At 43.6% G+C, this 15,130-nt stretch overlaps 1 protein-coding gene across 2 annotated transcripts in view; it reads left to right on the forward strand.

Annotated features, from left to right (window-relative positions):
- The window catches only part of CDKL3 (cyclin dependent kinase like 3), a 111,792-nt gene extending 99,027 nt beyond the window's left edge, over positions 1-12,765 (forward strand). The window contains exon 12 of one of the 2 annotated variants that reach the window (XR_004260796.1): positions 12,636-12,765. Coding sequence is in view for 1 of the 2 variants with exons in the window: in XM_032251295.1 (XP_032107186.1) it covers positions 12,636-12,668 (33 nt within the window). In the remaining variant the exon portion in view is untranslated. The remainder of the gene's footprint in view (positions 1-12,635) is intronic. The other variant, XM_032251295.1, reaches the window with a different exon arrangement.
- The last annotated feature ends 2,365 nt before the right edge of the window (positions 12,766-15,130 follow it).

Raw genomic sequence — 15,130 nt, forward strand, 5'->3', positions numbered from 1 at the left:
CACCAACAGTGTAAAAGTGTTCCTATTTCTCCACATCCTCTCCAGCACCTGCTGTCTCCAGATTTTTTAATGATCACCATTCTAACTGGCATGAGATGGTATCTCAATGTAGTTTTGATTTGCATTTCTCTAATGACCAGTGATGAGCATTTTTTCATACGTTTGTTAGCCTCATATATGTCTTCTTTTGTAAAGTGTCTGTTCATATCCTTTGCCCACTTTTGAGTGGGCTTGTTTGTTTTTTTCTTGTAAATCTGTTTTAGTTCTTTGTAGATTCTGGATATTAGCCCTTTGTCAGATGGGTAGATTGCAAAAATTTTTTCCCATTCTGTTGGTTGCCGATTCACTCTAATGACTGTTTCTTTTGCTGTGCAGAAGCTGTGGAGTTTGATTAGGTCCCATTTGCCTATTTTAGTTTTTATTGCCAATGCTTTTGATGTTTTGGTCATGAAGTCCTTGCCTATGCCTATGTCCTGAATGGTTTTGCTTAGAGAGGTCTTCTCTGTTTGCATTGTTTGATACTGCTGGAGAGTTTTCTTTAGTAGAAACCTTCTATAGTAGTTGGGAATGGATAACTGGCAAGTGTGGCTTGGATACAGCAGGTCAGATTTGATTATTTGGAAGCTTTTGTTAACTAAATGGACATTAGCATTTAAGATTCCACTTCCTTGGCCCTATAAAAGTGGCTAGAAAAATGAGTAGAGAACAGGCAGGCCCATGCTCCAGGGGTCCAGAAGGCCAGACATGTCAGGCCATTTGAGCTCTTGGAATCCTAGGCAGGCTCTCAGTCCTAATTATTACTCTGAAATAGGTGCTTTTCAATCATTAAGAATACAGAATTATAGCTTGCAAGTACAACACCTAGCCACCCTTCTAAAGTGTCCCCCAATATAAAAGGAGCCCTGGCTTTACCCTGCTTGCAGGCAGGTGATCCTCAAGTCTACTCTGTGTGAGATCCACTGCTCTGTCTGCTCCTTGAAGGACTCCAGGTTGAGATGAACTCCAGGCCATATGCCCATGGCCTAGGCCTACTTTGTGCTTCCTCTTTTATCAACTACTTCCTCAGGAGCCAACTCAAATCTTCTTTGCCTTAATTTGGACCTATTTCTGGATTAGTCATATGGTAGCATAATAACTTCTTAATCATTATTAAGTAGCTGCTCCTTGAAAAAATTTTATGAGCTTTGAGCCTCTCAGAAGAAAGATATTTTATTTTATTTTATTTATTTATTTTTTAAAGATGGGGTTTTACCATATTGGTCAGGCTGGTCTCGAACTCCTGACCTCAGGTGATCCGTCCACCTCAGCCTCCCAAAGTGCTGGGATTACAGGCGTGAGCCACCGTGCCTGGCTAGAAGAAAGATATTTTAAATCCAATAAATAAATACACAAATAAACAAACTAGGAACGCCTTAGACTTGGAATCAAGTAGAAGGGGGACAATAGTAAAGGTAGCCTGAGAATCCAAACCCAAACTGAGACCTAGCAATGAGCTACATGTAGGAGCCGATTCTGGTTTATATCATTCTTCATGATGAAAGAGCAGGGCCCAGGCTGACACAGCAGGGAAAGATGCTGACTCTGGATTCACATGGAGTAGAAGCCAATGCTGACCTCTTTAAAGGGAACATCAAGAGCCCAAAGATGAGAGTTAGTGACTCCGAGGATATAGGGATGTGGATCTAACAAAGAGACACGGCAGGAACAGGTAGACTCTAGGACCCTGAGCGGGTGATGCATTTCTGGGACAAGGGATAGAAGGGAATAAAGCCTGCTGAGCCCTTCAGAAAGGGTAAGTCAGGCACCACTGGATGGTGGATGTCTTTGTCTTAGGGGAGCCATCCAGTCCATTTGTGAATCTCTGGATCTGTCTTGTCACATAGCAGCCGCCTCCAGGTTTTAACCTCTGCTCATCTTTCGGAATGCCGCGTGTATGTTATGGTTTTTATGTTTAGGCCCCTTCGGTGGGAAGTATCTTCTGGGTCCTGATTGTTTATGCACACACTGGTGTGCACATTTCTCCCTCTGTTCCTTTGTACTGTTTTTCAAAGCCCACCTCCTTGCTTACTTATAATTGCCCATAATAATAGTCACAGCTATGGTATTCAGAGTGATTCACAGCCTTGCATAATGAGCTGTTACCCAGGCTTATTATAAGTCCTGAGGTGTAATTCCAAGTTCACAAGCACAAGAAAGATAGTCATTGATTTCTGGGATCATCTTTCAGAAATCACCTGAAAAATTCATTGTTTCCTTCCCAAAAAATCATGAACTGTGTCTTCTGTCTCCTTCTAGAAGTTTTCATTGTGATTATCCTCATTTGACATGAGAAAACATCAGCATGAAAATGAGTAACAGCTTTCTTCATAATTTGGGTGTTTCATTTACCTCCACACATGGTTGTTTTAAGAGAGTTTAAATGTATCTGAATGGAATTCAGATCAATTCAAGAATTCTAAGAATTTCTTATGGGTTTTAAAACTTACCAGTTGAATAGAGCTGTCCTGGATGGCTGAATCTATGTCTGTCCTGGTGTCCTTCAGTGAGAACTGTTAGTCCCCATTTGTGTCTGGCACAGCTTGCTCACCAAAGGGCAGAGGCAGGACGGCTCAGGACCAGAGCTCCACCACTTGTGGCAGAGTCACTCAGAGCTGCTGGCCTGGGTATACGAGGCCAGTCACTTTGCCTGTGTCCTACACATGAGAAGACAGTAGTGTTAAGGGAAAAGATGTGTCCCTGCCATCTCCAAGACAAAGTGGGCGAGTGCAGTACGTTGGCCTCAGGCAGGCACATCTGCTCTACCACCAGTGTGCTGCAGCCATACTTGATTTTCCAGTTCCCGTGGAACTCCCACAAATGGTGTCAACTGCCCGTGTATAAAGCGCTCTTGCAATACGGCACTACTTGGTCAAATTAAGTATATGCACATCCTATGATGAGATTTCTGTAGTCACTTGGGACCCTCCCCTTTCCTATACCAGCCAGGATGGATGTTGCAAACAACAGAAACCTGGTGAAGTGAGAACGAGAGGATGTTTGTTTGCAGGCCACTTCCCACAGTTTTACAGACTGTATCCTCAACTAGGCTCCACCCGCGGGAGTGAGTAGGAGCTGAAACCCAACCTGAGCTCCACGTTGCTGAACCTTCAGCTTTACTGTTGGGGCTGCATCTTCCAGAAGGAAAAGGTGTCTTTTCTGAGGCACATAAAGACACCATATAGGCAAGAGACTGACTAAAGATTTCTACATGGGCCTAAAGTAAATCACACATGTGGCTTCTATGGCAGCATTGTCTTGGTGGTGAGAAGTTGGAGGCACTTGGGGATGCCTCCATCTTTCCCCAGTACTGGGGAAGCAGAGAGGACCAATGTGGTGGATGCACACTATGGAGTACTCTGCAGCAGTCAGAATCATAGACTAGATGTGTACATAGCAACATGTATACTCTGTTGCTCAGGCTGGAGTGCAGTGACATGATCTCAGCTCACTGCAACCTCTACCTCCTGGTCCTCCCACCTCAGCCTCCTGAGTAGTTTGGACTACAGGCAGGCACCATCACGTTTGGCTAACTTTTGTATTTTTTGTAGAGACAAAGTTTCACCATGTTGGCCAGGCTGGTCTTGAATTCCTGAGCTTAAGTGATCCTTCTGCCTTGGCCCCCCAAAGTGCTGGGATTACAGGCATGAACCACCATGCCCAGCCTAACATGTATAGGTCTTAAAAACAAAGTGAGAAGTGAAAAAAAAGAAAGACAGAATGAGATATATAACACAATAATAATAATGTAAATTAAAATACACACAAACCAAACAACACACTTGTAAGGTACATGGATGTGCTTTGGTCAAGGATAGGCCAAGGTAAACATCCTGCATGACTCAGGGGGATTGGAGTGCAGGCACATAACTCCACTTGTTATACATAATTGCAGCTTTGTAGCCGTAACACGGGAAGGCACATCACCTGGCTTGGAGCCACTATTGTTTGTAAAAGGTATAACTGCCCTGCTGACACTGTGCATACAGCATGCACCCAGGGAAAGAGAGCCAGAGCTGTCCATCCTGTAGATGGACAGCGGGGAGCCGGGGCTCGGCTTGCGCCTAGAGAAAGAAAGAGTTAAGCTGCTGACCCTGCAGGGAGAGCTGGCTGTGAAGCTGTGCACAGGGTGGCAGGACCCGCAGCGCCACAGCAAGCAGCCAAGACAGAGACCGACAGTGTAAGAGAGCTGCTGAATAAAATCATACTTCATCTGCCTGCAGACCCCTGAGTGTTCTTCTGTCAATTATCTGCCTTCAGACCTCAGCATGGGCCAGAACCGAACGCTGGGAATGACAATACTTCACATGAACACATACATACAAGCCAAAAAAAATTTATATATATATATATGTGTGTGTGTGTGTGTGTGTGTGTGTGTATGTGTGTGTGTATATATGTGTGTGTGTGTGTGTGTAATTAAATATATGAGAATGGTTGCCTATGGGGAAGGACAGGAAGGAGAATAGAAGGATATCCATCCATCCATCCACACATACATACATACATACATTAAAAAGGGGCCTTGGTGGCACCGGGTATGGTGGCTCATGCCTATAATCCCAGCACTTTGGGAGGTCAAGGCGGGTGGATCAGCTGAAGTTAGGAGTTCAAGATCAGTCTGGCCAACATGGTGAAATCTCGTCTCTACTAAAAATACAAAAAATTTGCCAGTCATGGTAGCTCATGTCTATAATCCCAGCAGTTTGTGAGGCCAAGGTAGGTGGATCACCTGAGGTCAGGAGTTTGAGACCAGCTTGACCAAGAGGGAGAAACCCCCGTATTTTTAATCTCTATTAAAAATACAAAATTAACAAGGTGTGGTGGCTCATGCCTATAATTCCAGCTACTTGGGAGGCCGAGGCAGGAGAATCGCTTGAACCTGGGAGGCAGAGGTTGCAGTGAGCCAAGATCATGCCATTGTACTCCAGCCTGGGCAACAGAACAAAACTCCATCTCAAAAAAAAAAAAAAAAATTAGCTGGGTGTAGTGGCAGCACCTGTAATCCCAGCTACTTGGGAGGCTGAGGCAGGACAATGAGTCTCTTGAACCTGGGAGGTGGAGGTTGCAGTGAGCCGAGATCATGCCACTGCACTCCAGCCAGGATGACAGAGTAAGACTCTATCTAAAAAAAAAAACCAAAAACCAAAAAACAGCCGGGTGTGGTGGCTCACACCTGTAATCCCAGCACTTTGGGAGGCCAGCGCAGGTGGATCACGAGGTCAGGAGTTCGAGACCAGCCTGGCCAACATGGTGAAACTCTGTTTCTACTAAAAATACAAAAATTAGCCAGGCGTGGTGGCAATGCCTGTGGTCCCAGCTACTCAGGAGGCTGAGACAGAAGAGTTGCTTGAACCCGGGAGGCAGAGGTTGCAGTGAGTCAAGATCATACCACGGCACTCCAGCCTCAGTGACAGAGCAAGACTCTGTCTCAAAAAAAAAAAAAAGTGCTACAGCATCCTACCTTGTGGCTGGAACACTTGCATTTGTATCCCTAAGCTGCCATGTAAGAAGTGTGACTTGCCATTCTGTGAGAAAGCCAAGACACAGAGAGAGGCCATGTGTAGGTGCTGTGGTCAGCAGTCCTAGCTTCTGAATGCATCAGACCCAGCCACTGACACGTGAGTAAACAATCCTTCAGCTGCTTCTATTTCCCAATTGTGAAGTCATCTTCAGGCTGAATCTTCCCAGCTGAGTCCCCAGACAGCTTAGAGCAGAGAGAAGCCATCCCCAATTGCACCATTTCTGAATTCCTGCCCCATAGAGTCTATAAGCACAATAAATTGGTGGTGGTTTTATGATACTAAGTTTGGGGTGGCTTGTTACATAGCACTAATAGCTAGAAGATCCATTATCTTCAACAACACCAAAAAGTAGAGCAATAAAAAAAGAAATAATTGCTGTAAATTAAGACTGGGCACAGTGGTTCCTGCCTGTAATCTCTAGTTTTGGGAGGCTGAGGTGGGAGGATCACTTAACCCCAGGAGCTCGAGGCTACAGTGAGCTATAATTGTGCCACTATACTTCGGCCCTGGCAACAGGGAGAGATGCTGTCTCAAAAAACGAAAACAAAACAACAAAAATAATAGACACACACACACATATATATATATACACATGCCCACATGCACACATACACATATATACACATACATACATTATAAACTAAAAAAGACATAAGAGATATAGCAAATGCAAATGACATTGTTTTGCTCCTGATTAGAGTAAACTATTGCAGAATGACACTTAGGAAAGTCAGGGCAATTTGATTTTGGGCTGTCTACCAGTTGACATTAGGAATTATTGTTAATTTTTTTATATGAGACATGGTGATTATTGAAAAAAGTCCTTATTTGTTACAGAATTTATAGTATTTAAATACGAAGGTAACTATGGTTTGCTTTAAAATTTGCTTTACAATGATGATGGGGGGGTAGGGTATAGATAAAACAAGACTGCCATATATTGTTAATCGTTGAGGCCAAGTAATAGGTAATGGGTGTTGATCATATTATTATCTCTACTTTTGTGAGTATTGGAAACTTCCATAAGAAAAAATTTAACAAAGGAGAGGGTAGGAGGACTTACTTCTCTGTCCCATTTTCCCAGGCTGTAGTTACATGCAAACAGGTGCCAATGGTTTAAATAGATTCCCCTCTTCTGAACATGCCTCTGTGCCTGCCTGGGGGGTTCTTAGACCCAGGATCCTACCCCAATATGGGGGATTTCATGCATGGAAACAGATTAGCAGAGGAAATCATATTCTTAGGAAAGTGTTTTGGGTACTCCTCAAATTTTTGGTGACTAGAAATCCACTTGAAAACAGAATTCCCTTCCCTGACAGTACCTAATCCAGTGCAGAGGGTGGGGGGAGGGGGAAATTGATTTGAATTAAGAAACCTGATTAATTCAGAATTAATGCACCAGCTTCCTCTGAAGATTAGGCAGTGTTCAATTTTCAGCCTTTCGGAAATATATTCGTCAGCATAAAGACAGGCAAATGGGCTGCATGTTGCTATGCAGACGACACAGTTTGGAAGGGCCTTCTGTTTGCTTATGGATTCTCTCTCCCTTGAAGAAAAACTATTAACTCATGCTGCAGCCTGCTGCTCTCTGCTTGGTGTTGGCTATGTCACCGAGCCCAAAATAGAAAGTTATTTTACTGCAGAGAGGGAAGGAGGTTTAAATTTATCAATTCAAATAACAAAGGGTAGAATTATACTGGCTTTTCTCGGGTGGGGAGTAGGGGGAGATAATGCCTGTTTCATTAGGAGAAAAAGTGATCTGACACTAGCAGGGGCTGGGACCAGAAGACAAGCTTGCACTGTGGTGACTGGGCTTGTTTCCATCCTGGCCCCCTCACTCCCTCCTTCCAACAGTGTCACCTCTTTTAGGACATGGGAAAGCATCTGAGCCACTGGGTAATCAGTTCCAGAAATGTCACTGAAATTACCAGACTGGGAACGATTCTCTGAACCAAATCCCTTCTTGCTCAGCTTTGAAGCAGTCAGTACCTTACCACAAAGTTGAACAGCAGGGAAATATTATCTTTCTCCTATCAAATGGTCAAAAACCTTTTAAAGATTTCCAACATTAGGCTGGGCGCAGTGGCTCACATCTGTAATCCCAGCACTTTGGGAGGCCAAAGCAGGTGGATCACAAGGTCAGGAGTTCGAGACCAGCCTGACCAACGTGGTGAAACCCCATCTCTACTAAAAATACAAAAATTAGCTGGGTGTGGTGGTGGCTACCTGCAGTCCCAGCTACTCAGGAGGCTGAGGCAGGAGAATTGCTTGAACCTGAGAGGCGGAGGTTGCAGTGAGCCAAGATTACACCATTGCACTCCAGTCTGGGCAACAGAGCAAGACTCCATCTCAAAAAAAAAAAAAAAAAAATTCCCAGTGTTGGAAGGACTTTGGGGCAATGGTCATTCTCCTACATTGCTGGAGGTGAGGCAAACTGATCTAACCACCTGGAAAGCGACTTGACAACATGGATCCTAAAACATGATGGAAACATCAATACCAGTGGATGCGGATCCAGGGGCTCTCTCATCCATGGCTGGGGGGAGTGTCAATTGATTTTCTCGATAAAAACTTGCACAGGTACAACAGGAGACATTGACAATAATGTTCATAATAGCAGTGTGTGCAAGAACAAAATCCTAGAAACAATGCAGTTACCCATCAGTAAAAGAGTAGATGATAAACTGTGGTATATTTATGTATTAGATTATTTTACCTCAGTCAAAACAAATAAGCTACAGTGAAATGCAATGATATGGATGGATTTTAGCAAAATAATATTAAGTGAAAAATAAAAGAAATCCTGAAAGATTGCATACAACATAATATGGTTTTTTATGGAACTCAGAACAATTTAAAAACTATTCTTTAGGAATATACAGACATTGGCCAGGCGTGGTGGCTTACGCCTGGAATCCCAGCATTTGGGAAGGCTGAGGTGGGTGGATCACTTGAGATCAGGAGTTCAAGAACAGCCTGGGCAACATGGTGAAATTCCATCTCTACTAAAAATACGAAAGTTAGGAGCCAGATGTGGTGGCTTATGCCTGTAATCCCAGCACTATGGGAGGCCAAGGCAGTTGGATCACGAGGTTAAGAGTTTGAGACCAGCCTGACCAACACAGTGAAACCTTGTCTCTACTAAAAATACAAAAATTAGCCAGGTGTGGTGATGTGTGCCTGTAATCCCAGCTACTCGGAAGGCTGAGGCAGGAGAATTGCTTGAACCTGCGAGGCAGAGGTTGCAGTGAGCAGAGATTGCGCCACTGCACTCCATCCTGGGTGACAGAGCAGGACTCCGTCTCGAAAAAAATAAAAAATACAAAAGTTAGCTGGGTGTGGTGGGGCATGCCTGTAATCCCAGCTATTGGGGACGCTAAGGCAGGAACCCAAGAGGTGGAGGTTGTAGTAAGCTGAGATCACACCATTGCACTCCAGCGTAGGCAACAGAGTGGGACTCTTTCTCACACACACAAAAAAGGAATACATACAGATACAATAAAACTATGTAAAAAGGAAAGCAAGGAAATGAGCACAGGATTCAGGATGGTTGTCCTGGGTGGGGAGAAAGGAGCTGGGCAGTGGGGGTCAGGGGAGCTGTGGTTGATATTGGTTTTGTCAAGGTCCTAGCTTTTGTTTGGGGTGATAAATTCACAAGTACTAATTACATTATTAAATTAATGAATTTACTACCTAAATTAACAAAACCAGGCCATCCATATACCAATTATGAGAGTGGACCATGAACCAAGCATTCTGGTTAATCTAATTCGGTATACCTGACATTAAAAAAACAAAAACAGGGTATAGCTTTGGATGTAGTCAGTCAATTCACTTCTAAGCATTTATCTCTTTTTTTTTTTTTTTTTAAAGAGACGGGGGTCTCGCTATGTTGCCCAGGCTGGAGTGCAGTGGCTATTCACAGGCGCGATCCCATTACTGATCAGCACGGGAGTTTTGACCTGCTCCCTTTCCGACCTGGGCCGGTTCAGCCCTCCTTAGGCAACGTGGTGGTCCCCCCTTCCCGGGAGGTCACCATATTGATGCCGAACTTAGTGCGACACCTGATCAGCATAGGGCACGCACTGCAGCCCAAAACTCCTGGACTCAAGAAATCCTACAGCCTCAGCCTCCCGAATAGCCGGGACTACAGGCACGCACCACTGCGCCCAGCTCTAAGCATTTATCTTAAGGAAATAAGCAGAGATACATATAAAAATTTATGAACAAGAACATTTGCCACAGTATTTATAAATATAAAAATAGGAAATAATCTAAGTACCAAACTAATAGATTAGTTATGTAAATTGGGTTATATCAATGTGCTAGAAAACTAGGTAGTCTCTAAAAATATTATTTTCTAATAGTATCTAAGTATATGGGCAAATGCTCATAATACATAAGTTGAATAACACAGGTTACACAATGTGAACACAATTTTTCTTTTCCCTGAGTATATATATGCACAAAAAAAAGCTGGGAAGGGCTGGGCACAGTGGCTCACATCTGTAATCCTAGCAATTTAGGAGGCTGAAGTGGAGAATTGCTTGAGCCCAGGAGTTCAAGACCAGCCTAGATAACATAGTGAGACCTTGTCTCTACTTAAAAAAAAAAAAAAAAAAAAAATACAAAAATTAGCCAAGCGTGGTGGTGAGCACCTGTGGTCCTAGCTACTCAGGAGGCCAAGGTTAGAGGATCGCTTGAGCCCAGGAGGTCAAAGCTGCAGTGAGCTGTGAACACACCACTGCACTTCAGCCTGGGCAACAGAGCAAGACCATGTCTCAAAAAAAAAAAAAAAAAAATCGGGGCACCGTGGCTCACACGTTTAATCCCAGCATTTTGGGAGGCCAAGGCAGGTAGATCAACTGAGGTCAGGTGTCTGAGCCTGGCCAACATAGTGAAATCCCATCTCTACTAAAATTACAAAAATTAGTGAGGCATGGTGGTGTGCGCCTATAGTCCTAGCTACTTGGGAGGCTCAGGCAGGAGAATTGCTTGAACTTGGGAGGCAGAGGTTGTGGTGAGCCGAGATCACACCACTGCACTCAAGCCTGGGCAACTGAGCAAGAGTCTATCTCAAAAAAAAAAAAGCAAGAAAAATAAAGCTGGGAATACTACATGTCAAAATGATAATAGCACATATCTCTGAATGTTATGATTGTTTCTTCCATTCTTTTTTTTTAACCAATAACTCCAGAGAATATACCAAGTAAGACTGTTTCTTCCTTAAGCTTGCAGTAGTTCAAAAATTTGCTATACTGAAGATTTTTTTTTTTGAGACGGAGTCTTGCTCTTGTTGGCCTCCCAGATTCAAGCAATTCTCCTGCCACAGCCTCCCAAGTAGCTGGGATTATAGATGCCCACCACCACACCCAGCTAATTTTCATATGTTTTTAGTAGAGACGGGGTTTCACCATGTTGGCCAGGCTGGCCTCCAGCTCCTGACCTCAACTGATCCGCCTGCCTCGGCATCCCAAAGTGCTGAGCTGACAGGCATAAGCCACTGCACCTGGCTGTGAAGGTTTTTCTACAACGAAAAATAATCACATTATAAAAATAGATATTAGTTGTAGCTAATGTAGATAGGGTACTTATTATATGCTAAGAGTTTTACAGGGATTAATTTAGTTAAAACTTAAAATGATTCTATGAGGATAGTACTATTATGACCCCCATGTTACAGATGAGGATACTAAGATTTAAGGGGTTAAATAGCTTGCATGAGAACATGGATGATAAGAAATGGTGTGGAAATAATGCCCTATAGAATGGGGTTTCTAGGGGGTTCTTCAAAGGGTACACAATGGTAGAGTCTTGGTCTCCTAAACCCAGCGATGGCTACACCAGAGATTTCTCTGACATTCAATGATTTCTCTGAGAACAGTACTGAGAACTGAATGGTCTGATGAGGAATCTGAAATTCACACAGAGAAAGAGGCCCCCTTGGGGTGTCTGAGCCAGAGCCTACACATTTCTGATGAGACACCTTAACATTGTACAATAAACAAATGTAGGCATGGTTTCCTGTGTTTTCTTCAAAACATCTAGAATAGATGCGATTAGAGGGAATGATTTTAACAATCAATTCTTCTCTCCTCAGCTGAAAAATTTTGGATTATCCTCCAAGATGTAACTCAAGGCAGCTAACCAGCGAGTATAGAGAGGGCAGACATGGAGGAGTCCCAGTGCCCAAGCCCCTGAGGGTTTCTTTTTTCTTTTTTTCTTTTTCTTTTCTTTTTTTTTTTTTTTTTTGAGACAGGGTCTTGCTGTTTCCCAGGATAGAGTACAGTGGTGCCATCTCAGCTCACTGTAACCTCTACCTCCTGGGCTCAAGCAATCCTCTTACCTCAACCTTCCAAGTAGCTGGGACTACAGGTGCCCACTACCACAACTGGCTCATTTTTGTGTTTTTAGTAGAGACAGGGTTTTGCCATGTTGCTCAGGCTGGTCTCAAACTCCTGAGCTCAAGTGATATGCTCACTTTGGCCTCCCAAAGTGCTGAGATTACAGGCAAGAGTCACTGCGCCCGGAACCCCCCTGAGATTTTCTTTTCTTTTTTTAAATTTTTATTTCTTGTCCCCTTGAGGATTTCTGATGAGACCTTGAGGGAACAGATCATCCCAGTGACCAGAGTATCAACTGGAGGGCAGAGGTGTTTTACTTACGGCTCTGACCTGCTCTGGCTCCCACCAGCCATTGCAGGACTGGCTTCTAGAGCCTTCGGTGCAGAGGAGAGAGCTCTAGGGATGGGACTGAGCCAAGGTCTTAGCTTTGGTCTCTTCTCATCACTCATGCTTTAAATATAAGCTCTGATGTCATCAAGGCAACAGAGATAAAATGCCTTTCTCAAGCTAAGCAGACAGGATCTGGTATCCAATTTGGACAAGATAGTGGAAAACAGACTCAGGGGGAAAAAATCTCTTGGCCTCAGCACAAGCACACGGGAGTTGAATCTGACACCTTAACGTTGTACAATAAACAAATGTAGGCATGGTTTCCTATGTTTTCTTCAAAACTTCTAGAATAGAAGTGATTAGAGGGAAGGATTTTAACAATGAGTTCTTCTCTTCTCAGCTGAAAAATTCTGGATTATCCTCCAAGATGTGACTCAAGCATCAACTTCTGTGGAAATACTTGCCCAGCTTCCCCAAGCAACAAGGCCATCCCTCTTGTGTGTATGTTTAATAAATGATTTGCTTGCCTATTGGACTGTGTGTCTCGCCTGAGCACAAGCTCAGTGGACTGTGTAGTATGCAACGTCCCCTCCTTTCCCAGTGCCCCTCTCTAACACCTCTCACTCACATGCATTCCTATGCCTGCCATGGGGTAATTGCTAATTAAATGTTGATTGCTGAAATAGAGAGCTAGAGAGGTTCAGGAATAGTCTTCTTAGAATTCCCAGAGCTGGGACTCAAACCCCTTTGTGGATCTCTGATGCTTGAGAGAATCTGATGAAAGCTAAGAGCCTTTCCCCAGGAAAAAAAAAAGCACATGCAAAAGAAAATTCCCAATTGCACAGCACTAAATACCCATACTAACATCTACACAATTATGTACATGTAAAACTGGGGAAATCTGAATAAGATAGGGGAATTGAATCAATATCAATTTCCAAGTTGTGATTATGTTACTATAATACTGCAAGAGGTTACCACTGAGAAACTGGGATCTCTCTGTATTATTTCTTATAAATGCATGTGAATCTAAAATTATCTCAATAAGGCTGGGTGTGGTGGCTCACACCTGTAATCCCAGCACTTTGGGAGGCTGAGGCGGGTGGATCACCTGAGGTCAGAAGTTTGAGACCAGCCTGGCCAACATAGTGAAATCCCATCTCTACTAAAAATACAAAAACTAGCTGGATGTGGTGGCACACTCCTGTAATCCCAGCTACTCAGGAGGCTGAGGCACTAGAATCGCTTGAACCCGGGAGGCAGAGGTTGTAATGAGCCAAGATTGTGCCACTGCACTCCAGCCTGGGTGATAGAGCAAGACTCAGACTCAACAAACAAACAAACAAAAATGGAAGAATATATGGAAAACAGAAGAGTATTTGACTTGTAGTAAGTGATTAATAAATGCTGGTTCTTATTATTGTTACTCCTTGATAGAGGCTCATTTCCTCTTGCCTGTTCTTGCAAAGACGGAGACATCTGATTAGCAATCCTACCTCTAAGAACAAACCATCAACTTGTAGACACTAAATCACCCATCAGTTTCTCTCCTCTGTATGTACTATCTGTTCCTTCTTTTGTTTGGGGACCCAACTCCATTACCATATCCCAGAATCACAATTTAAATATGAGCATAGAAGTACTTGGTACCGGAGGGGTCTTCCTGCTTGGTGTTCCCTCTATTGGTCAGAGAACAAACGCTCCTATGAGGGGAGAGTTTCTTTTTCTTCCATTAGACAGGAGAGCAGTATGGACCTATGTTTCTATCTTTGCAAATGAATTTCATAGCACCGTTTAGATACTTCTGTGCTTGCAAATTCATCTGCTTTGGTGAATCTAATTTTTAAATTTTGTCAGGAGTCAAGGTAGAACACTGGTAAACTGCTTAATCTGGAAAATAAAGAACAAAATATAAACAGATTTCCTCTCTGGCTCCCTCCAAAGCATCTCTGTCCTCCACAGTGTTTCTGTAAGTCTCTAGGGAACATGTCATATGGGCTCACCAACAAGTCTTCCTCCATTTACACCCTTCTGCCCTCACAGATATCAGGTCTCTGTGCCGTTCCACCAGTTTCTGAGAGTCTCCTGCTAATCTACTAAGCACTCTTGATCAATAGGGGCCTAGAGTCACCAGAGAAGATTTTTCAGAGTCTTTTCTGAAAAGTGGGGCCTGAATTGACCTTAAATGACAGGTAAGGTTCATATAGATACCAGGGGGCAACCCAGGGATCCAAGGCAGGGTGAGCAAAGGGGGAAAGAACTAATGGAATTGGATGAGTACAGAATTGGTTTGGGGAGTGGGCCAGCTAAACTAAGGAGAGCTTATAGTGAGAGAGAAGGCAGGAGAAAAGGCCATGTGAGAAGGCCACAGGAGAGCTCAGACTTCTTTCCATAAGAAATTGAGGGCCCATGAGTAACATTGCAGGGAATAGTGTAATACTTAGCAGAACTATTGGCTACATGTTCTTAGGCCTGTGATTCTCCCAAGAGATGCCTTGTCACGTTTATTCACATATCCTGGACAACATTTTCCTTTTTTTTTTTTTTTTTTTTCCAGATGGAGTCTTGCTCTGTTGCCCAGGCTGGAGTGCACTGGCACGATTTCGGCTCACTGCAACCTCTGTCTCCCAGGTTCAAGCAATTCTTGTGCCTCAGCCCCCTAAGTAGCTGGAATTACAGGTGTGTACCACCACACCTACCTAATTGTTGTATTTTTAGTAGGGACAGTGTTTCACTATGTTGGTCAGGCTGATCTTGAACTCCTAACCTCGTGATCTGCCTGTCTTGGCCTCCCAAAGTACTGGGATTACAGGTGTGAGCCACTGCGCCCAGATTTTTTTTTTTTTTTTTCCAGTTGGAGTCTCACTCTGTAGCCCAGGCTGGAGTGCAATGGCA

This window comes from Sapajus apella, unplaced genomic scaffold (assembly GCF_009761245.1).
Source record: "Sapajus apella isolate SASKATOON/1434 unplaced genomic scaffold, GSC_monkey_1.0 scaffold1, whole genome shotgun sequence".
Lineage (NCBI taxonomy): Eukaryota > Metazoa > Chordata > Mammalia > Primates > Cebidae > Sapajus > Sapajus apella.